Below are 26005 nucleotides of genomic sequence, written 5' to 3'. Positions count from 1 at the left end.
GAACCGTGGGCTGGGGGTCTGGTCTGGAGTTGGGATCCCTTACTCCTCATGGGAAGGCTTCTGCAGCCGAGATATTCCTCACGATTGAAAAAAAATGCCGCACATGAGTCTCAGACCAGGCACATGCCGCACATGGGTCTCAGACCAGCCTATTCTGTGCCTCTGCTCCTACCAGTCTGTGTGCTTTCTTCTTCTCTAGTTGTAGGACTTCCATTCACCTACCTTTCAGGTGGTTCTGAATGATGGTTGTTCTGTATTTTAGCTTTAATTTTGATGTGATTGTAGGAGACAATGAGTACCATGTTCATCTGCTCCTCCATCTTGGTTCTCCCGTCCCCATCCTTCAGAGCAGGGATCTCAGGCTCTTTAAAGTTAGTATCTTGACCATTTATACATTTTTGGAGCTAGGATACTCCTGCCTGTTTGATTTTAGTGCCCTCTTACTGTATGGCGGCTTGCTTTAGATGCCTGAGAGATAAGTAGATTTGAATAAGTATGACAAAAATGGTAACAATAAAATGTGTCATGGGACTTAGGGGAAGACTCTACCTGTGCTGAGGTGGGGTATTTCCGAAAAGACTTTATGAACTTGATAAAAGCTGGCCTGGGCAGGTAAGGATCAGAGCAGATGTGGGAGAGTAAGAACAAGTTCAAAAATAAGAAAATTTATTTTGTTTTACCCTAAGCCTAGCATATGTGTAGGAGAGTGACAAGAAATGATGATGTTAAGGAAAAATTATGAGACCACGCTGAAAAGTTTGGAGGCTTAGGTGTATGCCAATAAAACAGCTATGAAATTCAATGTAATAAAATGTAACTTGAACGTAAATTATAATAGTCTTTTCTGAATGTTGGTATCTGTTGTCAACACTCTAGCAAACATTGCCATTACCATAAAACTCTATGGAGTTTTTAGTGATTAGTTCTTCCACCATATTTCAAGATAAAATTAACCTGATTTGGGTTATTTATTTGCCCCTGGGGTACTTTTTGTAAAGGCCATTCATTCCCTTGTTTTGGTTTCATCAGAAATGGATTCTTCTCCCAAAAAGATAGATTCTCATTTTCTCATGTATTGTAACTGGCACATTTTTGTTAACTGTCATGTACCGTGTTTAACAAAACGTGTGTTACATGCTTGCTGTGGCACCTTGCATACTGCTGCACTGAGAAAAGCACCTCCTTTATCCAGCATCCTTCAGAAACTGATGTTACACATTGTTGCTCTTTTAAACACTTTTTATTTTATATATTTATCCTGGAAATTTTATTTAAAATTTTGTTTACATACTTTCTTAAAGTATTCAAATTGCCTTTTGAATTATTTGAAAATTTCAACTCATTGTTTACAAACAAGAATTATTTTATAATCTGTAATTTGGTGAGACCTTTGTGAACAATTGCATTTTATTCACATTTCTGTCTGTGTATCAAAGGAGACTGTTTTGTTCTTTTAAATTCCTTCTTTGCTTTCCCATGGGTCTTTATTTTGGATCTGCCCTCCACTGTACTGACATTTCTCTCCTTTCACTTCTTTTGGCTACCTCTAATGAAATGGCTCACTATCTATGGGTTTTCTGAATGTGGCTTAATGAGAGCCCCCTTCCCACCCAACCCCCGGGGCATTGTGGAAAATAAAACCAAAAATTTCGGCTCTGTGTTTCACAATATTCCTTGTTTCTTTTTTTTTTTTTCCATCTTGTCTTCTAGCTCACTTATGCGGTCCTCTGCTTCATCTAGTCTACTCTTGATGCTTTCTATTGAGTTCTTTACAGCAGCGATGTCATTTTTCATTTCTTCTTGGTTCTTCTTCATTTCTTCTTGGTTCTTACTCATATTGTCGAATTTGTCTTCCATCCTTTTCAGCCACCCTATGACCATTTCTCTGAATTCTTTCTCTGATAGGTTGTTTGCCTCTAGATCGTTTACTTCCTTTTCTGGTGATGCCTGTTTCTCTTTCCTGTGGGGGCTGTTTCTTTGTCTCCCCATGGTCTCTCTTCTCCGGATGTCTGGTTATATAGATTTCTCTCTCTGGCGTTGATTTAAAGGTATAAAATACAACACAACCAGGCACAACAGACAAGGCACTGAACAGAATTGTATTCACGATATTAATAACCTCCAATAAAGGTAACCACCAGAGAAAGACAAATTAGGGAATAGGAGTGGAAGAGGGAGGGTAAAAAGAAAGAACAACAACGAAAAAAAAAACAAAACAAAACAAAAAAAACAACGAGTGTGAATCTGAACTTGGGAAAAGAGCAGAAAGAAAGAAAAGAAAAAGAAATAACAGAAAAGAAAAATAAAAGAAAAAAAAAGTAAGAGAGACAAGAATGATACTAAGAGAGAAAAGGGGAACAAACTATATATATGGGGAGTAAACTCCACTAGAACAACCACTATTCCCAGCAAATTCCAGCAACACGAGCCTGGAGATTAATACAGAGTGCAACAGCAGATAATATCAAGTGAGGCAAGGGAAAACAAAAGTAAAAAACAAACAAAAACAAAGCAAACAAAAGAACCAACCAAACCAACAAAAAGAATAATCAAAACTATCTCATAAAAAAGCATAAAAATTCAATCTAATCAACATTCAAGCAAACAACAACACAAGGCCCGAGAGAAAAATAATTTTTTTAAGGTAGCGTAGAGAGAGGTTTGTATGGATTTGGAGCAGGGGGTTGGGAATTAGATATATAAGTAGGGTGAAGTTTTAGCAGGGAGTAAACTGAAAAAGTAGGGAAAATCTAAAGCCAGAAAGGGTTAAGATAAACTGGGGACCAAAATGGGAAAGGTTAGGAGGAGAGTGATGGCATAATGTTAGCTTTGAGATAGGGTAAAGCGATTGTAAGGGAAAGATGCAAATCGAATGTAGGACACTAATCCAAAAAAAAAAGAAAGAGAAAATCAAATGACATTAAAAAAAAAAAAAAAAAAAAGTAAAATAATAGTAATAATAGTGTTGATTGAAAATAAAAATGTAATAATTAAAAAGGTGAAAATCGAGTGAGGAAAAAGAAAAAAAATTAGTTTCTTAAGTAAAAGATGCAAAAAATGAAAATAAAAAAATATGAGAATAAAAAATTTTAAAAATTGAAAAAAGAATTGAAAATTAAAAAATAGGAAGACTAAAATGTGCAGTAGCGGCTGTCATTCACTTCCTCTATTATTCTGTTTGGTACGCCTTTTTCCCAGTCTGGGCGGTATTTCAGTTCAGCTTCATTCCAGGGCTCCTCAGTGTTGGAAGCCAGTCCTGCTTTTTAAGCCAGCCGTGTCTTAATTTCTCGTATTTATTTTTAATTACACCAGAGACAATTAGCGTTTCAGCCCCTGGGTGGCAGTGTTTCTGAATTGACTTCCGGGCCTCTCTAGCTCTTTTTTCTTTTTTTTTTTTTTTTCCCCCTCTATGGCACTCACTACCGGTTTGTGGAGGTATGCGCCTCAGAGCTGCCTCTCTGATGGTCACACGCAGCTCTGGTCCCCAGGTTCCGAAAAAACACCTTCCCCCTGCAGTCTTTCAGGGTTTCCACCTGGGTTTACCTCTGTATTGGGCTTAGCAATCAGAGTCGGAAAGAGCCCAGGTGTGCGGACCGTGGGTCTGTGCCCCAGACTAAGGAGCCTGCACTCCTTTGAAAATTCTTAGTCTGACCCTCCTCGTCAGATTAAAATGAGTTGCTTTCAAGAGGTCACTTCTGTTAGCAGCTCAGAAGACCCCCCTCCTCATTCACGGATCAGGGCAGTTCCAACTGCCTCCGATTTTTCTAGGCACAGACCTCCCGGCTCCTGCCGGTCCTGCGGCTGCCGCGCTTCCCTCACCCAGCGCTTCCCTCACCCACCGCGGGGATTAGAAACCGCCCCTCATTTCAGGCGAAATCTGACCTTTCCGTGGTGCAGTGAAGAGTTTCTTTGAATCCGGATGTTTGCGCTGATAGGGGACCGGTGGTCTGGTGCTCCCAGCAGCTCAGTGTTTGCAGTTGTCGCGGAAAGTCAGGTTTCCAAGAAAATCCTCCTTTCCTTGCAAGATGGCGAGGCGCCCGGCGAGCCCGCAGCTCCAGGAGGGGACCCAGCCCCTGTGGGTGCTGCTCGGTCAGAGGAACACTGCCCAGCACTCCCCCGCCTTCTCCTGGAGTTTAGCTGTCCCTTGGCTTGCCCACATACACTCCCTCTGCGAGCCTCTGCTGCTCCGACTCTCCGCCCCAGGAACAGACTCCAAACCCGACTCTATTCCGTCGCCATTTTCCCCAACCACAATATTCCTTGTTTCTGAGACCTTTCCCATTTTTGTGTTTAAGATATCAGTGCTTTCTTACTGTATTTTAAAAAATATTCCAGCATATGTCTTTGAAATGGTAATAATCAGTTTCTGAATATTGCTCTGTTTTGTCCAGGTTTCTTTTATAAACATTTAACTCATTTACTCTTCAGATTAGTGCCATGATATAAATATTTTCCAAAAGCTAAAAATAGGGACACTGAGGCCCAGAAAAATTAAGTAACTTGTCCAAGGAAGCAAGTTAGTAATAGCATAGCTGTGGTTTTCATACTTGGCCCTCTCCCTTCTCAGACCTTTCTGAATTTCCACATCTGGAAAATGGCAGTAAAGATGCCTGCCCTCCCAGGGTCAAGATGAGATACAAAAAAGGTGGTGTAGGTGTAAACATTCTATGAAGTTTAAAATGCTGTGTAAATGTTAGTTTTATTGTTATTCCTGACAAGCAAACTTATGTTTGTTTGTATTTGATACTTCTCTACCTAGTTATTACTTACTTTTTTCATTAGGAACTGTGAGTACAATGAAGGGCTACAGAAATGCAAAATTTGTCTTTAAAAGAAGAATCAACAAAACTAAATGTATCATTTGCTCAATTGGCAGATACTGTCCTATGTGATTAATAGTCCCCCCAAAAATAGATGTTCAGTTAGGTGAACTAATGACTTGATTTCAAAATATCAATTTGCTAATTGTTAGTAAACACTATATTTTAAATATTCCAATAAAACAAAAGTATAAGGACTTTATAATGACCCCATAAATAGTGATAGACCTCATAGTGAGTGATAAGTTGAGAATTGAAACTGAATCCCTTAAAACTCATTTTGATGTTGGTTTCAGATGTTAATATTTAGGTGACTGAGGGACCTAATTCTGAATCATCATGCAAGATTTTTGCTAGTTTTATAAGAAAGTTCCAGTTAAGAAAGATGCTGTCACTAACCCTCAGATTTCTTCTGTTTCTTAGGTGTCCCCTTCCCCCCCTCCAAGAATTTACTGACCGGCTAGTAAATTCTTTCCCAGGAAGATATCGCATCCTCTGCTATGAATCATTTAGTAATATGTTTTGGTGAAAATCAATACATGTAATGAAAATGATAATACTATTGTCCTCATGAAGGAATTATTACCAGCACCAACTATTTTTAAAGCACTGGTGATAATAAAGGCCAGCTTAAATGAACTTCTGATGTAGAGCTGTGCTGAAGACAACATAAAGCAGGCACAGTCACTGACCATAATCATTTCTCTTTCTCTTTCATATTCCACATTCCACCTACCCACCTCCATCTCAGTATTTTGTGAGTATCGACTAGACACTGGGGATGAAAAGAGCATGAATCAGAGTCTCTGCCTTCATATTGTTTACGGTCATTAGCCACACAAACATACAGGGTGAGGCAAAAATAGGCTTACATGTGTTCATATGGAAAATAATATAATAATAATAATACAACAATAAACTGTGTTTCCTGTACTTACAACTGTGAGCCTACTTTTGCCCCACCCTGTATTATTTCTTTTGACACATGGTCCATAGGCCTTTCCCTGGCTCAGGCATGAAAAAATGGTTTTTCAAAGGGACGGTAAAAGGGGAAGCTACCTGTGTGTTGAAGAACAAAGGACAAGCAAAAGGCCTGGAGTATGTGGGCTTTTATGGAAAACAGTAAAGAGAAATCACTATGAAGGTCAATACACTATCACTATCATAATAACAATCTTCCAGAATCTTAAATTCAATGTAAGTGATCAGTACCAAGATAGTATTCATTAGTCCAATCACGTACATATTGAGCAAAGGGCTTAAAAATGTGGGTGATAGAGAAAATAGCACACCCCTTGTCTTGAGGAATTTAATGCTTAGATGGAAAAGCTGTAAATTCATGCTAAGAGACACAGGTCCGTGCAAACAGTGTATGAAGTGGTCAGAGGCAGAAAGAGCCTCAGGGTGTGAGGATGTCTATCTGTCCCTGAAACTAGGCACCTCATCAATCACTTGCTCTGATTCAACCGTAAGAGACAACAGAAAGGCTTAATCATTTGTGGTGATGAGGTTATTAAGGAAAGGAATTACAGAGAAGGTTGAGTAAGAAAGAAATGAAAAAAGAGTGTATTAGTCTGAAGCAAATAGCTGGGTGAAACTATTACTTAGCATGCTGGTTAACCATGCAGGCAAAAATATCTATCATCACAGGATTCAAAGGGCCGAAGAGATCGGCTCCACTCATCTGATCCTTGCTGAGGGTAGGAGAGAAATCTCAGTTATCCTCTAAGAGCATCCATGTTGGGTACTGGTACTACCCCAAAAGTAGTTTACTAAATATAATTTTAAAAAATCCCCTAGTAAAGTAAAAAGTCACCTCATGGTTTCCATTCCCCCCCCACACACACAAGTTTCCAACTCATTAGATAACCTAAAGTGATTCAACTTTATAGGCATAGCTCCTGACTTACAAGGTGCTCAGTAAATGGTGACTCCTTTCTCTCTATTCCCAACCACCACCACATTTCATTAGCAATAATACTAAACACTGTAATGCAGTAATGGTAGTAAATGCATCCATTTTATGACAGCCTTTTGCCTACTTTATATACGACAATGGCATTGCTATATACCGAAGACAAGACTTTATATTAGTCTTTTAAAAATATTTTTTTATTGATTTTCAAGAGAAAGGGAGAGGAATAGAGAGAGAGAAACATGGATGAGAGACAAACATCCATTGGCTGTCTCCTGCACAAACCCCTCCCACCTGGGATTGAGCCCACGACCCGGGCATGTGCCCTGACCGGGGATTGAACCAGTGACCTCTTGGTTCATGGGTCAATGCTCAGCCACTGAGCCACACTGGCCAGGCACCTTATGTTAATCTTTTAAAAATTGGGTCTCAACATTAATTTCCCAGATCATTGATAAGATTGGAAATTTGATCTTAAATTTATTAACTATTCTCCAACAGTTTGTTTTTAATGGGGGAGAGGTGCTACCTAAAAGTCCAGTAGTATTTCTAGTTATTAATACAGTCTAGATCTGAACAGAGTGAAAGAGAATGGCAACCCTGGTGAAGTCCAGTAAGTAATAAGGGACCCTGGGAATGTCTATACAAAAAAAAGATAGCTGATTCTGGTGCAATTATGTGAAATATTGCCATAAAATGAAATCTACCAGAATTTTGGAGAAGAGATTGCACAGGAAATTATCTGATATTTAAAAAAGAGATATAACACTTTTATTTTATAACTGCAGGGGGCTAACTGAACCCCTAACATAATATATTTTGAGACAGCTATACTTCTCTGTGGCAGGCAGAAATCACATTATACACGGGTGAAAGAGGAAAGGAAGACTTAAAAAGTGGCACTAATCTCTACTTCCTTAGTTCTAGAACCTTTCCCTCACAGAAATTTAAAAAATTATCACTTATTAGATAATAAGACTCAATAGCATTATCTGATCTGAATTCTTGTTGCTTAGTTATCTTTACTAGAAAGAAAATTAGAATGTTTGATGTGATAGAACATTGAATTAAGTTTATGGTTTTGACAGAACAAAAATATTTTAATTTGTACATTAACCTGCGAAACTTTCATGATAAAACCACTCCAATAAAAAACAAAACAAAAAAAACCACTCCAATAAATGTCACACACTTCAAAAACCTACTTAAGTGGCTATGGAATTGCTTGGTTGTTCTATTATGTAAAAGTCATAAAGGAAAAACAGAATGTAAGACTTAACTATTGATTCTGTTACCTAAATTGGCTGTAAGGATTACCGTGGCAATTTTCATATATAAAAATTTTTTAAAGAATAATTTTACTCCCTAATTTGGGTAGTTAGGAGAAAAGTCAGTTTAGTAAGTCTGTTTAGTAAGCATTTATAAAAGTCAGTTTAGTAAGCATTTATAAAAAATCAAAATGTCAGAATTTATTTTTTATCTAATTTTGTTACTTTTTAGAAAGTGAATATGGATCTGGGTGAGTAATATTATCTACATTTCTGAAAGTGTAAAATAGATAAATTCATGTTACCACATTTGAATTGTAAAATGCTTGTTTTGTTTTTAAATGTGTTCACTGAGGTTTAGTAAAATTTCCTTAAACAATTTAAACTTTCTTCTCACAAAATAGTTTGTCATGAATTATTCAAACTTTTATTTATATCCCTTTGAAAGATCACAAATTCCAAAGTTAACTTTTATCTATATCCCTTTGAAAGATCACAAATTCCAAAGTAATCAAGATTTACTGTAGTAACTGGAACTTTCATAACTGGAACTTTCTTCTTATAAAACTGCCAAATCTATTAAAATTTCTCATGAAAAATATGTTAATTTATTTGTTTGAAAGTACTTTGTCACTTTATAGAGTGGTGACCTTTGTCCAAATGGCTGTGCATCTGACAAACCTAGCCTGTGTGTCTTCCACTGCAACACAATAGTGATGCATGTGTCTGCTACTTCCATTTTCACCTCTCCCTGCCATTTGTCACTTTCCACCTCTGGACAGTAGGTCAGGCTATTTGTCTGCCCAGCTTAATATGTAAATGCCCCTGTGCACATGTAGAATAGGGTATTTCTTCTATCACATTTGGTATCTCCAAATACATTCTGCTATGTCGTGGTAAATTCTAGTTTCTTCCGGTTTTGTGTCCCATTTTAATTATTTTTGTAAGAAAAGTATAACTGTATCTTACAGTTTTTCATGCTTACCTTCCTCCTACAAGTTCCTATATATCAGTAGGCAGATATAACAGCTTTTAGTAAAAAAAAAAAAAAAAAAAAAAAGAAAGAAAACTTGAATTAAGATAATCTACACTAATAAAAGAGTAACATGCTAATTGACCATACCTTCATGACACCCACCAGCCAATCAGGAGTGAGTATGCAAATTAACCCAACAAATATGGCGTGTTAATTTGCATACGCAGGTGCCAAGCGGCGATGATGCAGGCGTTCCATACTGCCCCAGCCGCTCTTGGCCTCTGTGCAGTGTTGGAAGGCAAAAAGGCGGCTCTGGGCTGCAGCAAAAAGGGGGCTCTGGCCAGAGCGAAGGTGGTGCTGGCAGCCAGGGAAAGGAAGGCCCATTCTTGCACGAATCTTCGTGCATCGGGCCTCTTGTTCTAAATAATTCTAAACTATTGACTGTATACAGTACAGTTTTTTATATGATTTAAAGTGAAGTGCTGAGAAAAGTTTGTTGTTTGGATTACATATACTTTATACCAAGGGTAAAGGAATCTTTATTTCCCATTGGGCTAAATAAAAAGCTTTGGAGCTTATACTAATAGTTCATTTTACACACAAAGAGACCATTTTAAAAGGCAAACTTATGGGATTAAAAGAATTGCATTAATTCAATAGAGTATCTCCAGCAGTAATAACATAATAGTTGAAGAAAACATGGAAAATCCATTTTATCAGATGACAATTTTTGCCAATCCTATATAATAAAAGGCAAGTCAACCGAACAGCGGAACAACCGGTCGCAATGACGCGCACTGACCACCAGGGGGCAGACGCCCAACGCAGGAGCTACCCCTGGTGGTCAGTGTGAGTGCTGCTAATCCAGAAGCTGGGCTCATGGTTTGCGAGTGCGGTTTGTGAGTGCATCAGCCATGGCAGACGGCAGACATCCCCCGAGGGCTCCCAGACAGCGAGAGGATGCAGGCCAGGCTGAGGAATGCCCCAACCCTAAGTGCACGAATTTTGTGCACCGGGCTTCTAGTATATATAATAAATAACAGTAAATAGTTTTTATTTAACCTTTTGCACTCAGATGTCGAGTGTGACTCGACACGGTTAGCATTAGAATAAAGGAATCGAGAAAAAAGCAAGCGAGTGCAAAGGGTTAATTTAGTCAGGAAAGGAGAAAGAAGTGGCAGATGTGGGAGAAAGAGCTACAGGAGAAAGCTACAGGAAGATAAATGAGAAAGGACACTGTCAGTGAAGGCTGAAACCTCCCAGTAAGGACAAAGTCTGTGATGGGTTAATTGCAACATCACACATTACAGCTCTCAGCATGTTCACATTAGTGAATACGTGTGCTCATTATAAAGCCCTGGGATGTTGGCAAGTACAGTTACACTTTACAGGTGGAGGAATTGAGGCTGAGAAAGGTTAAACAACTTGCTTAATGTCCACAGCTGGTTGATAGCATAGATGGGTTTTGAACTCAGGTCCCCAGACTCTGCACCCAGTATTCTTTCTTCTATGTGGCCTTGCATCTTCAAATGACTGGAAGTTATATATTATGTGGTCCTACCTTGTTCCCCTTCTTCTTTTCTCGATCTTGGTTCATTAATCCCATAGGTGATTATTTTGCTCTGTTAGTTTTGCCTACATCAAAGCACAGGTTTAATTTTTATGGTACTTAACCAAAGAATACAGTAAGCAGAACCTGGTCACTGCCCTGTTCACACTTTGTAATGTATACCAGATACCATGCTATGCACCTCTGTTTATAGTAACCCTAGGCATTTGGTGTTATTTCCTGTCTGTGGAGACAAAGGCTGAGGCCCAGAGGTGTTATATTCTCCAATTCAGGTCTCCATCCTTGGCCACCATAGCCCTAGTGGAAATGTTAGGGTTTGAACTCTGGTTTTTCTGTCTTCAAAGCCTTTGGCTCTTTCCACGACAAATAACTCCCTCTCTCCACCAAGGTCAGACAGCTTTTTGTATACTAATAACATATTGAGGGTTAAAAGATAAAAAATTGGCTGCTTCTGTACCCTCATCCCACAAATGAACTTTTTAGTAAATGAATTCATGTTCTGAATTGTCATCCTTCTACAAGGAAAGCCATTGAAATTACTGAAAGTGGGGTTTTTTCCAATCATTATCCATATTAGGGTAATGACGTGAAGTCTGCTAGAACATTTTCAATCTGTGTGTTCATTAAAACCTGTTATTTATTCTTTATTTATAGTATAAAGATGCATTCATGAAAGCAAATCCTGGCTACAAATGGTGTCCTACCACAAACAAGCCTGTGAAGTCCCCAACACCCACTGTCAATCCACGAAAGAAGCTGTGGGCCTTCCCATCTGACTCTTCAAGAGACCTGCCAAGCCCCAAGAAAGCTAAGACTGAAGAAATGCCTCAACTTAACTTTGGAATGGCCGGTGAGTTTGAATACTAATTCTACCAGTTCTTTTATTTAGGCAGTACTTTTACCAAATAATACAAGGAGAGAGATAGAATAAAAAAAGGAGAGAAAAAAACCGGTTTGGCTCAGTGGATAGAGCGTCAGACTGCAGACTCAAAGGTCCAGGGTTCGATTCCGGTCAAGGGCACATCCCCAGTGGGGGGTGTGCAGGAGGCAGCTGACCGATGTTTCTCTCTCATCGATGTTTCTAGCTCTCTATCCCTCTCTCTTCCTCTCTGTAAAAGATCAACAAAATATATTTAAAAAAAAAAAAAGGAGAGAAAAGCAAAATATATGATCAGTAGGAAATAGTGGCAAAATTGCATATCTTAAAGCTTTGGAGCATACATAGATTGCATATGTATAATTAAAGGAGGTGTGAATTCCTGACATTGTCATTATGAAAAAGCAGATAGCAATATGGAGATTGTCAGGAGCTCAGGGAATTTTATGATGTAACAAAATAGTTTACAGACATACACTGTAAGCTATCTGAGTAAGCACCTTAGTTATTATGGGTGCTTAAAGAGCCACAATTGTGTAGATCATCTGAGGATGTGATCATCTAAGGAAAGAATATGAACAACTTTCTCACTAATCTGAGATGGATCTGATAGATGTTTCTTAGAGGGAATTCCCATCCTACCCCCTCTCCTGCCCCCAATCTTGTATGAGCTGAGCAAATTTAAAAGTCCAGATGGCCTCATTTGTTATGGGACCTTTAATACTCTTTGGGTGGTAAGGAATGCTAAAGCATTTATAACCGTGAAATAAAGTATTTATACTCACTCTGTAAATGGCTGTCTTCCCTGGAAATTGCCATGGTACTACTCAAAAGAGGAATTTTCCAGGATGAAATTGAGAGATTGGGCAGGGGGAAGCAGTGAAGTTGAGGTTGATCTATAGGATTCCTATGTCCTTATTACAAGCAATTTTTTTCTAAATGAGAGCGCTTAACCATTTGTAATATAGAGAGCTTGGAAATGAGATTGAACAATATTGTGATGACACTTTTTTTTTTTTTATGGCCAGTAGGCCTAATGTGATTTAATCTATACTTATAATAGGGTAATATGCAAATTGGTCAGAACGCCGTCATGTAACGACCGATCAGCAGGAGGTGGGTAGCGAGCTATGAGTGGCGGAGAGCTACAGAAGGGCGGGGCAGTGAGCTATGTGCGGCAGAGAGCTGTGAGCGGTGGTGGGTGGGTGCCCAGCCAGCAGAGGCAAGTGGCCGCGAGCTACTCATGCACGGATTCGTGCGCAGGGCCACTAGTAATAACAAAGTATGTGGTGGTGTCATGTATAAGCCTTAGGAATGTATCTATCTATTTAACAGAGGAATATGCAAATTAGCCGGGACGCTGTAACATCATGACGGAATAGCAGGGACCTGAGGCTGCTTGGCGCCTGGCTGGGGCAAGGGACCTCAGGCCATGCCCCTCACCTGGCAGGGCTTGACGGGGGACCTCAGGCCGTGCTCCCCGCCCGGTGGGGTTTGACGAGGCCTCAGGACTTGCCCCTCACCTGGGGAGCTTGACCGGGGGCCTCAGGCTGCGCCCCCCCCCCCCCCCGCTTGTCAGGGCTTGACAGGGGAACTCAGACTGTGCCCCCCTGACCCCAGTGCCAGCTGAGGTACCTCAGACCACGCCCACTGCCCCGACTCCAGGCCGGGGGAACTGAGGCTGCACCCTCCGCCCAGCGGGACTTGATGGGGGGCCTGAGACTGCACCCCCCCACCCAGCGCTGGGCCGGGGGACCTGAGGCTACGCCCCCCACCTGTCGCTGGGCTGGGGAACCTAAAGCTATGCCCCTGCCCAGAGGGGCTTGATGGGGGTAGGGCCAGCTGGGTCTGGGTCTCCTGCATTTTCGAAGCGCGTGCGGGTGGTGGATGGGGACTTGACTCTAGGTCCCGTGGCATGCCCCAGACTCTGACAGGAGGGAGATTTTCATATACATTTTACTAATTTTCTTTCATCTCAGACACCTCTATTATAGAGAAAGGGCAAAGAGCAATATTAAGATATTTCCTCTAATTAATTCCCTTTTAATGTGCATGAATTTCGTGCACCAGGCCACTAATCCTATCTAATAAAAGAATAATATGCAAATTGACCATCACTCCAACACACAAGATGGCTGCCCCCATGTGGTCAAAGATGGCTGTCCCCATGTGGACACAAGATGGCCGCCACAAGATGACCAGCAGAGGAGGGCAGTTGGGAGGGACCAGTCCTGCAAGGGAGGGCAGTTGTGGGCAATCAGGCCAGCAGGGGAGGGCAGTTAGGGGTGACCAGGCCTGCAGAGGAGGGAAGTTGGAGATGACCGGGCCTGCAGGGAAGGGCAATTGCCGGGGATCCAGGCCTGCAGGGGAGCAGTTAGGCATCAATCAGGCTGGCAGTGGAGTGGTTAGGGGGTGATCAGGCTGGCTGGCAGAAGTGGTTAGGAGCAATCAGGAAGGCAGGCAGGCAAGCAGTTGGGAGCCAGCAGTCCTGGATTGTGAGAGGGATGTCCGACTGCCCATTTAGGCCCGATCCTCGAGCCTAAATGGGCAGTCGGATATCCCTCGAGGGGTCCCAGATTGGAGAGGGTGCAGGCTGGGCTGAGGGACTCACACCCCCGTGCACGAATTTCGTGCACCAGGCCTCTAGTTCTAATATAATGGTGGCATACTAGGAGAACAAAGTCTTCAGGTGATTGTTATGTAGGTATCTGTAGTATAATTCTGGGCAAGCTTCCAAAATGATACTTCTACATATCCCAGAAGAATCAAATCGGGGATTTTTCCTCACTTTAGCTGTCACTTTGTACCATTTTAGCTTTAAACCACTTACTAGTAGTCTAGGTGTGCATTCTGGACTTCCCACACCATTGGAGTGTTTTATAAAACCTTTCATTATCAGGACCAAAAAAGAATATATGGACAATGGGCTTCTAACTGAATTCCTTCAATTATTATTTATCTTCCATTGCTTTTTCTTCAAATTTTAAATCTAGGTCAGTCTGTGTAGTTTTGTTTTTTGGTATTTGTTTTTTTTTGTTTTGTTTTTTGTTTGTTTCGTTTTTGCACATAGTGGCTCTTTACAAACCAAACATAATTGTAGGTAAATTACAGAAAGCAATGAATGGTATCTGTTTATAGTACCATTTCTGACAGTTTATTAATCTAACTTACATACCTACAAATTAAAAGTGGGACCCAGACTTTCAACCAAGATATGTACAGGTCAGCTTTGAAGAACTGTGCTCTTTAGAGCAAAATATAGGAAAGAAAAAAACACCTTTTTTGCATTTATCTCATGTAAGGCTTGTGATGGATGTTGGAAATCTAGGATCAGAGCCCTTATTAATTTAGTGTATACTGTACAACATTGGCTGATACTTCCAGTTATTCCCTTTTCAATACAATGAATGCAAATTAATTTGCCTTTAATTAAAACATGGTTCTTAGCTGTTTGAATCTAAGGGATACTGTAGGGCTTTTCGGGGCCAGTTTAAGCTTTTCCTCAACATGGAATCTCATTTTTTGTTTTGTTTTCCCAGTAGTTCTTGGCACACAGCATTTTGCTATTTTGAATAACCTCAAAGCAGTCAGTTGTATGATTTCCAAGAAGGGAAAGCTATGTAGAATTTAACTTAGAACAAGCTCTCTCAGTGAAATGAAAGCATATTCTTTATATAAATATATTTTTCATATTTGTAAATGACATTATCCTACCTAATAATAGACAAATATGCAAATTGACCATACCTCTAACACACCCACAAGCCACGCCCACCATCCAATCAGAGCGAGCATGCAAAGTAACCCAAACCAAGATGGCTACAGCCACAGAGAGCAAGGTTTCCTAGGTAACAGAGGAAGCCAAGCTTTCCGCCTGCCCTTTCCAGGCCTAAGCCTCCACTCAAGCTACAAAGTTTCAATTATAGAAGGTAAACAAATTCAAACAAATGTCGGCAGAATGGAGCTTGAGAGAGCAGGCCAGGGTTGCCGCCGGCAACAGGAGAAGCAAAGCTTTCCGCACACCCTGGCCGGGCCCACCCGCTTAAGGCAACAAAGTTTCAATTATAACCCCAACACAAATGGCTGCCAGCCTCGGCCTCAGAGGGAGCCCCAGGCTTGTCTCCGCTCCAGGCTACAAAGTTTCAATTGTAGAAGGAAAATAAATTCCAGATACCAGGGCCTCCACTTGGGTTGCCAGGGGGCATGGCCGGCCTGCAAACCACCACAGGCCCCTCGCTCAGGCCGCCCCACGCCTCAAGGGAACCCCCACCTGATCCGGGACACCCTTCAGGGCAAACCAGCTGACCCCCACCCCTGTACCAGGCCTCTATCCTATCTAATAAAAGAATAATATACAGATTGCTCATCACTGCAACACACAATATAGCTGCCCCCATGTGGTAAAGATCCTGCCCCCATGTGGACACAAGATGGTCACCACAAGAAGGCCAGCAGGAGAGGGCAGTTGGGAGGCACCCGGCCTGCAAGGGAGGGCAGTTGAGAAGGACCAGGCCTGCAAGGGAGGGCAGTTGGAGGTGATCAACCCTGCAGGAGAGGGCAGTTAGGGGTGACCAGGCCGGCAGAGAAGGGAAGTTGGGGGCAAACAGGCTGGCAGCAGAGTGGTTAGGGGGTGATCAGGCTGGCAGGCAGAAGCGGTTAGGGGCAATCAGGAAGGCAGGCAGGCAAGCAGTTGGGAGCCAGCAGTCCTGGATTGTGAGAGGGATGTCCGACTGCCCGGTGGGATCGGGCGTAAACGGGCAGTCTGACATCCCTTGAGGGGTCCCATATTGGAGAGGGTACAGGCTGGGCTGAGGGACAACCCCCCTCCAGTGCACGAATTTCGTGCACCGGGCCTCTAGTATAAATATAAATTAATATAAGGTATGTTGGTAATTTCTTTGTCTATGTTTTTTTGTTATTACATCAAACTTCTTGCAAAGTCACATTGGTGTATAACTTAAAATCATCATATTTGTGTTCCTATTTTACTTTATCATTTGAAGTAACACATTTTTATCTTTATTAGAAAGCCATCATCCAATCCTTCTGATCTCTAAAATGATAGCTGCAAAGTTATTTAACTGCCCAGAGAACCAAATTAAACTTTTCCATTTTGCTAAACTCATTTCCCTCTCCTGATTTAAAAAAAAAAAAAGATTTAAGTATCTATTTAACAGCCACAATAGTTCTTAACTGTAAAAAGCCTTATTTCATCAAATCAGTATGCTCTTGTGTATTCTATTGTATGTCTTCCTGTGGCCACCTTTCAACATTAAGCTTGACCTCCTGATCATATGGTGACATATTTTCCCCTCTAATTATCTTTTCCTTTTTTTTTTTTTAACTACCTCAGATTTTTTTTTTCCAATTTTTAAAATGTGGTCAAAGTTGCTTCATGAGTTCTGGAGATAGATTGTATACAAAGATATACTCAAGGGTATGCATTTAAACAAGAATTCCACAAAAAAAAGAAAAGAAACTCCTGATGTCTTCAGGCAACAGTATGCCTGCTGCTCCTAAATTGTAGAGCGGTTCCCAAAATTAAAACCTAATTTATTTATTTACTTTTTTTAATGTGTTTCTATTGATTTTAGAGAGAGAGGAAGGGAGAAGGAGAAAGAGAGAGAAACATTGATTGGTTGACTCCTGTATGCACCCCAACTAGGTATTGAACCTGCAACCTGGGTACATGCCCTGACTGGGAATTGCCACTTAGTCACACTGGCCAGGGCTAAAAACTCATTGATTGAGGACCTACATGTACTAAGTTAGGCATTTTCACATGTTATTTGATTACAGTTCTGATATTTAAGACAACCTTAAAGAATATAGGTTTCTAATTGTCTGTTATACTTACTTTGTTTAGATATAACCCCAGGTCAGAGATATATCAACTTGCTGTTTTCATTTTGTTTTTCTGTTTCTGTTGATTACTGAAGGAGTGAAAACAAGGACCTTCAGTAATATAAAAAGCATTTATTTTAAATTTTAAAGCCTTTCAAGGAAGGGCCCAACTATACCCCTAAGATTTAATGTCAAAAAGACATCATTTTTAATTTTAAGTTTTAGAGAAAGATGGTATGAGCAAAGCCTACTAGATTTTGCAGGCCCATTTATAAAATTTGTCTCTGTTTTCTAATTCCTCTTATAGCCTGGTTCTTTATATCAGCCCTGATTTTACATGGCATAAATAACAATTTGAGAATAACAATCTCAAACTTCTTAGAAGATAAGCATAGCATTCTTTTGTTTAAAAAAAATCCACCTAAACCCTCCAGGCAGTAAGGAAAGAAGCATCAGATTAAGGAGATAATTCATGTTATAAACAGCTATGGTATTGAAGAATGTATTATGTTGGAATGGTGGGACCACAGTGCTATTTAAAAGGCTGACAAAAGTATGAGTACTAAGTACATATATGCCAGGCATAATGAATTTTGAAAAGTTTTCTATAAAAAGTTATATGTGGTTCCGTTGCATTTTGATTGCTACTCTTTGTGAGTTTCCTTTTTTGACTCTGTGAATTATATGTACTTAATGGTTGTAAATTGATGATTTATTTGTTTTTGACTTAGATCCTACTCAAATGGGAGGACTGAGTATGCTGCTTTTAGCTGGAGAACATGCGCTTGGCACATCAGAGGTAAGCCGGTTCCTCCTCCTGCTCATGGGTTGAGAATACAGACATTTGTATTCTGTTCACATTGTGAGTTCTGCACTTCCACTGTTTACAGCTCCTGAACAGACTTTACTTTTGTTTTCATTGAGCTCTGTATGTGCATTGTATTGTGCCTTGAGTGTAACAGAAGTGGTGTGAATGGTCGCAAGAGCACACAGACATGAGGCAGGTGCAGATTTTGAGGTTCTGTGAGCCTCGGGATGAGAAACGCAATGTACAGATAACTTGCATTTGCCATGACTGTGTCCTGCATCAGTACAGTGGGTCCTATGATTCATTAAACTCTATTCATAACATTCCCTACTTTTATCACCTTCTCATTTAGACTTGCTAGTGAAAAGATGAGAGATTTAAAAAAAGAGAAAACTGTCTGTCTCTATGGTTCCTGAATAAATCCACATTTCTGTTTTATAAAATCAGGAGACATGGCATTCCAAGGTTGTTTCATTTTTTAAAATGGAAAATGAAAAGGACCCAGGCCCTCATGACTTTCATTTTATGGTCTTTTATTCCCTTGGTCTGCTTTTGCTAAACATTTTTAGGTATGGTTTTGATGGGCAGGTAGTAGCAGTTCACCATGCATAGTTTGCATGTGTGGAATTCTTCTATTTTCCAGAGACCAAATGAATTAACCTGAAGGTCATGTTATTTTACCACATTCAGCTACTTGATATGGACATTTTTCAACCCCCAACCAAAGTTGCTATGTTGGGCAAAATAGCAGTCAGCTCAGTTTTATTGCAAATGAGTGTGCCAATTAGATTATAGTTGAAGCTTGTTCAAATAGTGATTTTAGAGGATACCATATAAGACCTTTACATCACAAAAGCCTTTTATTATAGTTTACATTTGGGATCCATAATAGTTGACCAAATGTTCAATTTAACTTATTTTGATTCCGTTGAATTCATTAGAGCAAAAAGCATGTAAGTTGGTGGACTGTTAGTTGTTTACATTGTACTAATCTTTAGCTGAGAAAGCATATCACTATGCGTCTTTGCATACTCATTACTCAACATGTTTGTAATTCCTAGCAGAATAGCTTCTTGAGCATCATTTCATTTTCTAACACATGGCTGCTACCTAATAGCAATCAGACTAACTCTCACCTAGGTATAGACTATTCCAAGCATTTTGAAAGGTGACTGTGAATATTGGGATAATAACACACACTCGAGGTTTCAACACAGTCTGACTCATGGCTTCCAACAATGCATCGTATTGTGAAAGTCAGCATCATCTTTTCTAACAGATTAGATTATAATGATTACTTCCCAACAACTATTAGCATTCTTTCTAACTTTCAGGAACAAAGGTAAACTGATAAATATCTGTAGAACTCACAGATAGATGAAAATGCTAGTCAAACAAAAGAATGCATTTTCCCTTTGCTTAAAAAGTTAGACTCCTGGCTCTTTTTAGTGGGATTTTCTCCTCCCCACTTTCAAGAACAGCATAGTTCTGACAAAGCAGTGTTCAACCTTTGATTTCTGATGAAGGGGAGAAACCATTTGGAGAATTCTAAAGCTAAAGAAACAAAGCTAAATGGTTGTAAGAAGTGAGTCAGAATTGAATCAGATAGAAGAGAATTAAAATAGCTCAGGAAGAAGTTGCCAGCAGTTATGTCTTTAGGGACCACTTCTAAGAATACAACTTTTATACCCACTTGCTCTTACAAATGATTTATTTCTTGTTGCTTTAGGAAAGGAAGTATTTAACAAAGTGACAAGATAATATGCATTCAGTGCACTCGTGTGATGGGGGAAGTGAGGAATGGAAAAACAACAAACAGGTTGATAGGCATAAATAGAAAAAAATAATTTTGAACAACTGCTGCTTTTATTAGGAAAAACTCAACAGCCATTTACAGTCACTTTATTTCTTACTATTTTGCGTGGGATGTTTGAAATGTTTAACAAAATGAAGTTAGCTTTTGACAATTTAAATATACTTCGACAATCTAAATTAAAACCAGATTCACTTTTAAAAAAAGAATACAGCTTTTTTTTTTTTGTCATATCATTCTCTTGTTGAAAATCCTTGTTGTTGAAAATATTACATATGTTTCCCTTTTTTTCCCCATTGACCCCCTTATGGTGCCCCCACTCCCCCCCCCCCACCCCGCTCCGCCCCAGGCCTCCACCACCCTATTGTCTGTGTCCATGGGTTATGCGTATCTGCATACCAGTTCCTTGGTTGATCTCTTCCCACCCCCCCAACCCCCACCTTCCCTCTGAGATTTGACAGTCTGTTTCATGCTTCTATGTCTCTGGATTTATTTTATTCAACAGTTTATTTCATTAGATTCCACATATGAGTGAGATCATGTGATACTTGTCTTTCTCTGACTGGCTTATTTTCATTAACATACTATTCTCCATGTTCTCCATGCTGTCTCAAAGGATAAGAGATCCTTCTTTTTTTACTATTGCATAGTACTCCATAGTATAAATGTACCATAGATTTTTTTATGCACTTGTCTACTGATGGGCACTTGGGCTGTTTCCAGATCTTAGCTATTATAAATTGTGCTACTATGAAGAAAGGTGTGCATACATTCTTTCTGATTGGTGTTTTGGGTTTCTTAGGTTATATTCCTAGAAGTGGGATTACTGGGTCCAATAGCAGTTCCATACTTAATTTTTTTTAGGAAATTCCATACTGTTTTCCACAGTGGCTGCACCAGTCTGCATTCCCACCAACAGTGTACTAGGGATCCCTTTTCTCCACATCCTCCCCAGCATTTGTCATTTGTTGTGTTGATGGTAGCCATTCTGACAGGTGTGAGGTTATGCCTCATTGTCATTTTAATTTGCATCTCTCTGATGATCAGTGACTGAACATTTTTTCACGTTTCTTGGCCATCTGTATGTCCACTTTAGAGAAATATTTATTTAGGTCCTTTGCCCATTTTTTAATTGGATTTTTTGTCTTCCTTTTTTTAAGTTGTATGAGTTCCTTATATATTTTGGATGTTAACCCTTTATCAGATGTATCATTGTCAAATATGTTCTCCCGTGCAGGGGGCACTCTTGTTATTTCCTTGATGCTTTCTCTTGCTGTGCAGAAGCTTTTTATTTTGATGTAATCCCATTTGTTTATTTTTGCCTTAGTTTCCTTTGCCCTAGGAGATGTATCTACAAACATATTGCTATGAGAGTTGCCTGAGATTTTGCTGCTTATGGTTTCTTCTAGAATTTTTATGGTTTCACATCTTACATGTAAGTCTTTTACCCATTTTGAGTTTATTCTCGTGTATGGTGTAAGTTGGTGATCTAATTTTATTTTATTTTTTGCATATATCTGTCCAATTTCTCAACACCATTTATTTGGAGAGAATCTCTGCTCCAATATATGCTCTTTCCTCCTTTGTCAAATATTAATTGAGTGTAGTGCCTTAGGTCAATTATTGGGGTCTCTGTTCTGTTCTATTGGTCTACTGGTATATGTCTGATCTTGTGCCAGTCTAAGGCGGTTTTGAGTACAGTGGCTTTGTGGTATAACTTGATATCTGGTATTGTGATTCCTCCAACTTTTTCTTCTTTCTCAAGATTGCTGCAGCCATTTGAGGTCTTTTTTGGTTCCATATAAATTTTTGGAGTGTTTGTTCTAGATCTGTGAAATATGCCATTGGTATTTTAATAGTGATCGCATTGAATCTATAGATTACTTTGGGTAGAATGGGCATTTTAATTATGTTAATTCTACCAATCTATGAACACGATATATTCTTCCACTTGATTATATCTTCCTCTATTTCTTTTTTAATGTCCTGTAGTCTTCCAAATACAAGTCTTTTTCTTCCTTGGTTAAATTTATTCCTTTTTATCTTAATTTTTTGTGGCAATGATAATGGAATTGTTTTTTTTAGTTTCTCTTTTTGAAAATTCATAAAATGGTGTGTAAAAATGCCATCAATTTCTGGGTGTTAATTTTCTATCCTACTACATTGCTGACTTATTTTATTAAATCTAGTCATTTTTTCATGGAGTCTTTAGGGTTTTCTTTGTAAAATATCATGTCATCTGCGAATAATGAGTTTTACTTTCTCCTTTCCAATTTCTATGCCTTTTATGTTTTCTTCTTGTCTGATTGCTCTGGCTAGCACTTACACTGAAAAAGCGATATATTTCTAGAAGTGGGATCTCTGGGTCAAATCGGAGTTCCATTTGTAGTTTTTTGAGGAAACTCAATACTGTTTTTCACAGTGGCTGCACCAGTCTGCATTCCCACCAGCAGTGCATGAGGGTTCCTTTTTCTCCGCATCCTCGCCAGCACTTGTCATTTGTTGATGATAGCCATTCTGACAGGTGTGAGATGTTACCTCATTGTCGTTTTGATTTGCATCTCTCAGATGATTAGTGACTTTGAGCATGTTTTCATATGTCTCTTAGTCTTCTGTATGTCCTCTTTCAAAAAGTGTCTATTTAGGTCCGTTGCCCATTTTTTGATTGGATTGTTTATCTTCCTTTTGTTAAGTTTTATGAGTTCCCTGTAAATGTTGGAGATTAAACCCTTATCAGAGATAACATTGGCAAATATGTTCTCCCATGCAGTGGGCTTTCTTATTGTTTTGTTGATCATTTCTTTTGCTGTGCAGAAGCTTTTTATTTTGATGTAGTCCCATTTGTTTATTTTCTCTTTAGTTTCCATTGTCCTAGGATCCCAAGAAAATAGAAACACTAATCAGAAAGGATATATGCACCCCCATGTTCATAGCAGCACAATTTACCATAACTAAGATTTGGAAACAGCCTAAGTGCACATCAGCAGAGTGGATTAGAAAACCGTGGTACATCTACACAATGGAATACTATGCTGCTATAAAAAGGAAGGATCTACCATTTGCAGCATCATGAATAGACATGGAGAGCATTATGCTAAGTGAAATAAGTCAGTCAGAAAAAGATAAATATCACATGATCTCACTCATTTGTGAAATATAATGAACAACATAAACTGATGAACAAAAACAGATCCAGAGACAGAGAAGCATTGATCAGACTGTCAAACCTCAAAGGGAAGTCAGGGGAGGGTGGGGGGAAGGGAGAAAGATCAATCAAAGGACTTGTATGCATGCATATAAGCTTAACCAATGGACACAGACACCAGGGGAAGAGGGCACAAGCGGGGATTGGGAGGGGGGGCAATGGGAGGTTAAGGACACATATGTAAAACCTTAATAAAGAAAAAAAAAAAGAGTGGTGAAAGCGGACAACCCTGTCTTGTTCCTGTTCTTGGGGAAATGGTTTTAGTTTTTGTCCCTTGAGTATGATGTTGGCTGTAGGTTTGTTATATATGGACTTTATTATGTTGAGATATGATCCCTCTATTCACAGTTTGCTGAGAGTTTTTATCCAAAAAGGGTGTTGTATTTTGTCGAATGCTTTTTGTACATCTATTGATATGATCATGTAGTTTTTGTCTTTCAGTTTGTTTATGTGATGTATCAATTTTAAGAATACAGCTTTTTAAAACTTTTTCTTTATAATCCCTATTTCTCATCTCAGAAATATAGGTCATTATTGAAAATAATCTTGAGATACTGAAACAATAAAGCATTGAAATTTCTATAGAATAATGCTATCTCTAAATATAGTTAGTTTGAGAGTTCATATCATATAGATATTAGCAGACTTTATTTAGCACCCGATTTTCTGTTCAATATCTTATTCCGAATATAGAGAAATGGTCATATAACTTTAGGGGCTTAGGCAGATGATGAAACTAAAACAAATATAGTAAATAGGTATTTGAATATTCTGAGAGAAAATTAACAGAATAACGATTTAAGAAGAGAGATACAGAAAATTTAGACTTCTGACATTTGAAATGGATAATTATTGTAAAGTTTATGTTTGCTGTTAGGTAGAACCAGTCTAATAAAGTGACATTTTACAAAAATTCTGCCCCAGAGAAAGGGAAGGTCTAATCATAATGGCTTCCCATGACATTTTTATTCTGAAATATTATTCTTAAAGGGAGGAGACTCTCCTTTGTTCTTTAATCTGAGCCCTAAATACATAGAAAAAGTCTTCAAAAGTCTTTTTTAATATGGAATTGTAATATAGATAATAGTTTTTCTTTTTTAATTCTAAAAGGAAGAGTCTAGCTGTAACTGAAATAATAAAATTTCAGATTAAAAGTTTCTTTGGCCTATTCTGTTTCCTAGATCTACCTGAAGTACTCTTAGAGTTTTTAGACAGAAATGATAGGTTTTTGAGCGATCAGTGGATATATAATAACAAACAAAATGTTTGTGTTTTGTCTTTTTCCTCAGTCTTCTGATTAACTCTGAAGGTGCCATATCTGTTGCATTATTAAGTCAGCATTTTTATATGCTACTATTATTGAGTCAGGCTTGCTTCTCTAGTTTCTGTTGTAATAGCGATGTTTTCTGAAGAATAAAACGGATGCAATTTGCATTTAAGTTTATTTTGGATTGCTTTTTTTTTTTCTTTTGAATTAATTTTGAGAGAGAAAGAGAGATTTGTTGTTCCGTGTTATTTATGCATTTATTGTTTGATTCTTTTATGTGCCCTGACTGGGGATCAAACCCTCAACCTTGATGTATCAGAATGACTCTCTAACTAACTGAGTTACCTTGTCAGGGCAGATCTTTTATTTTTTACATAAATGAGCAACCCTATATTTCCTTTATATTCAGAGTACATTGAAATGCATTAATTATTTGGGGTAAGTTTTCAAAAGCAATGTTTGTCATTAATGAATTATGGGTTAAAGAAGCAAAATAGAGTCATTGAGCAAGGCTGGCATAAAGGAGTGACCCCTGTCTCAAAATGGCAGAGTAAGCCTGTGTCCCGAGACCTGGGGAAATATAGTGTAAACAGGCATTTCATCAGGAAGTAACCTCGGAATAATGAAGGAGATGGAAAGGAGTGTTTCCAATGAATAGGAGATTTTAGCAAACCTATTTACTATTAAATCAGAAATCAAATGGAAGTTGTTAAATCAGTGAAATACGATGTCAGTGCCAGCAGAAAATAGGTTAGCTGAGAGGCACAGAGAACCTTTCTGAATGCCCAGAGATTTAAGTGAACATATACACTCTTCTTTTTAATTTAAAGGAACAAGAAAGTAAAAGTTGAAGAAATAGAAGTAACAGTGTTCACATCAAACTCTGGGAAGAGCTAAAGGGAAGTCAGTTGCATTAAGAGAGTTTAGCCCTTACATTTCATATCACGTAGTTATTTACAGATGAAAATGCAATAAATAAAGTATAATTATTTGACCTAGAGTTTCTAGAGGTAATCTGTAGGACTAAAAGTCTTCTATACTGTTATATTTATTACTTTAATAAAATGTAAAACTAAATTAAAATTTAAAAATAAAGTCAGGGAGTATATAATTCAGAGAGTATGGGGAGATTATTCAGTCCATAATGTATTGAATAGGTTGGATTACTATTGGAAAGGACAACATTCAGTACTGAACCCAAGAAGGAATGTTTTGGGGAATTGTGGAAAAGAAGAAAAGTTAGGCACAGTAATCATAACTGGTAAAAGGTTTGGAGGCATCAATATCTAGTTGAATGCCTGAAGGCAAACTTTCAAATGTATAGGAAGTGTATTAGACTGTGGGTCTGTGATATTATTATGCCTAGTTCTTTTGTTGGAATCAAGAGATATGACAATAAAGTTATGATCAACTTTTTTCTTTGCTTTCCATGCTGTAAAATAGAGCTAATAATAATACTCTCTTGCCTGTAACTCCCAAGACATCTGTGAAGATTAATTAAATAAAACCTGTAAGGCATTTTTAACTCTCTTGGCAAGCATTCTTTTAGGTATCTAGTTCTGTTACCATAAGTTATTCTTGGCATTTCATATTTAACTTGAAAGCATAAATTATATCAGGCTTACTCCTACAGGCTACAGTA

General features: G+C 38.8%; 1 protein-coding gene across 2 annotated transcripts in view; it reads left to right on the top strand.

Moving 5' to 3' along the window:
- BBX (BBX high mobility group box domain containing) overlaps positions 1-26005 on the top strand; it is a 302011-nt gene that overhangs the window by 204708 nt on the left and 71298 nt on the right. For both annotated transcript variants that reach the window (XM_028134856.2, XM_054714012.1), the window contains 2 exons: positions 11204-11399; positions 18002-18069. In XM_028134856.2, the coding sequence (XP_027990657.2) occupies positions 11204-11399; positions 18002-18069 (264 nt within the window). The remainder of the gene's footprint in view (positions 1-11203; positions 11400-18001; positions 18070-26005) is intronic.

This window comes from Eptesicus fuscus, chromosome 3 (assembly GCF_027574615.1).
Source record: "Eptesicus fuscus isolate TK198812 chromosome 3, DD_ASM_mEF_20220401, whole genome shotgun sequence".
Lineage (NCBI taxonomy): Eukaryota > Metazoa > Chordata > Mammalia > Chiroptera > Vespertilionidae > Eptesicus > Eptesicus fuscus.
The sequence above is the reverse complement of the archived record's forward strand: the minus strand, read 5'-3'. Positions and strand labels throughout refer to the sequence as shown.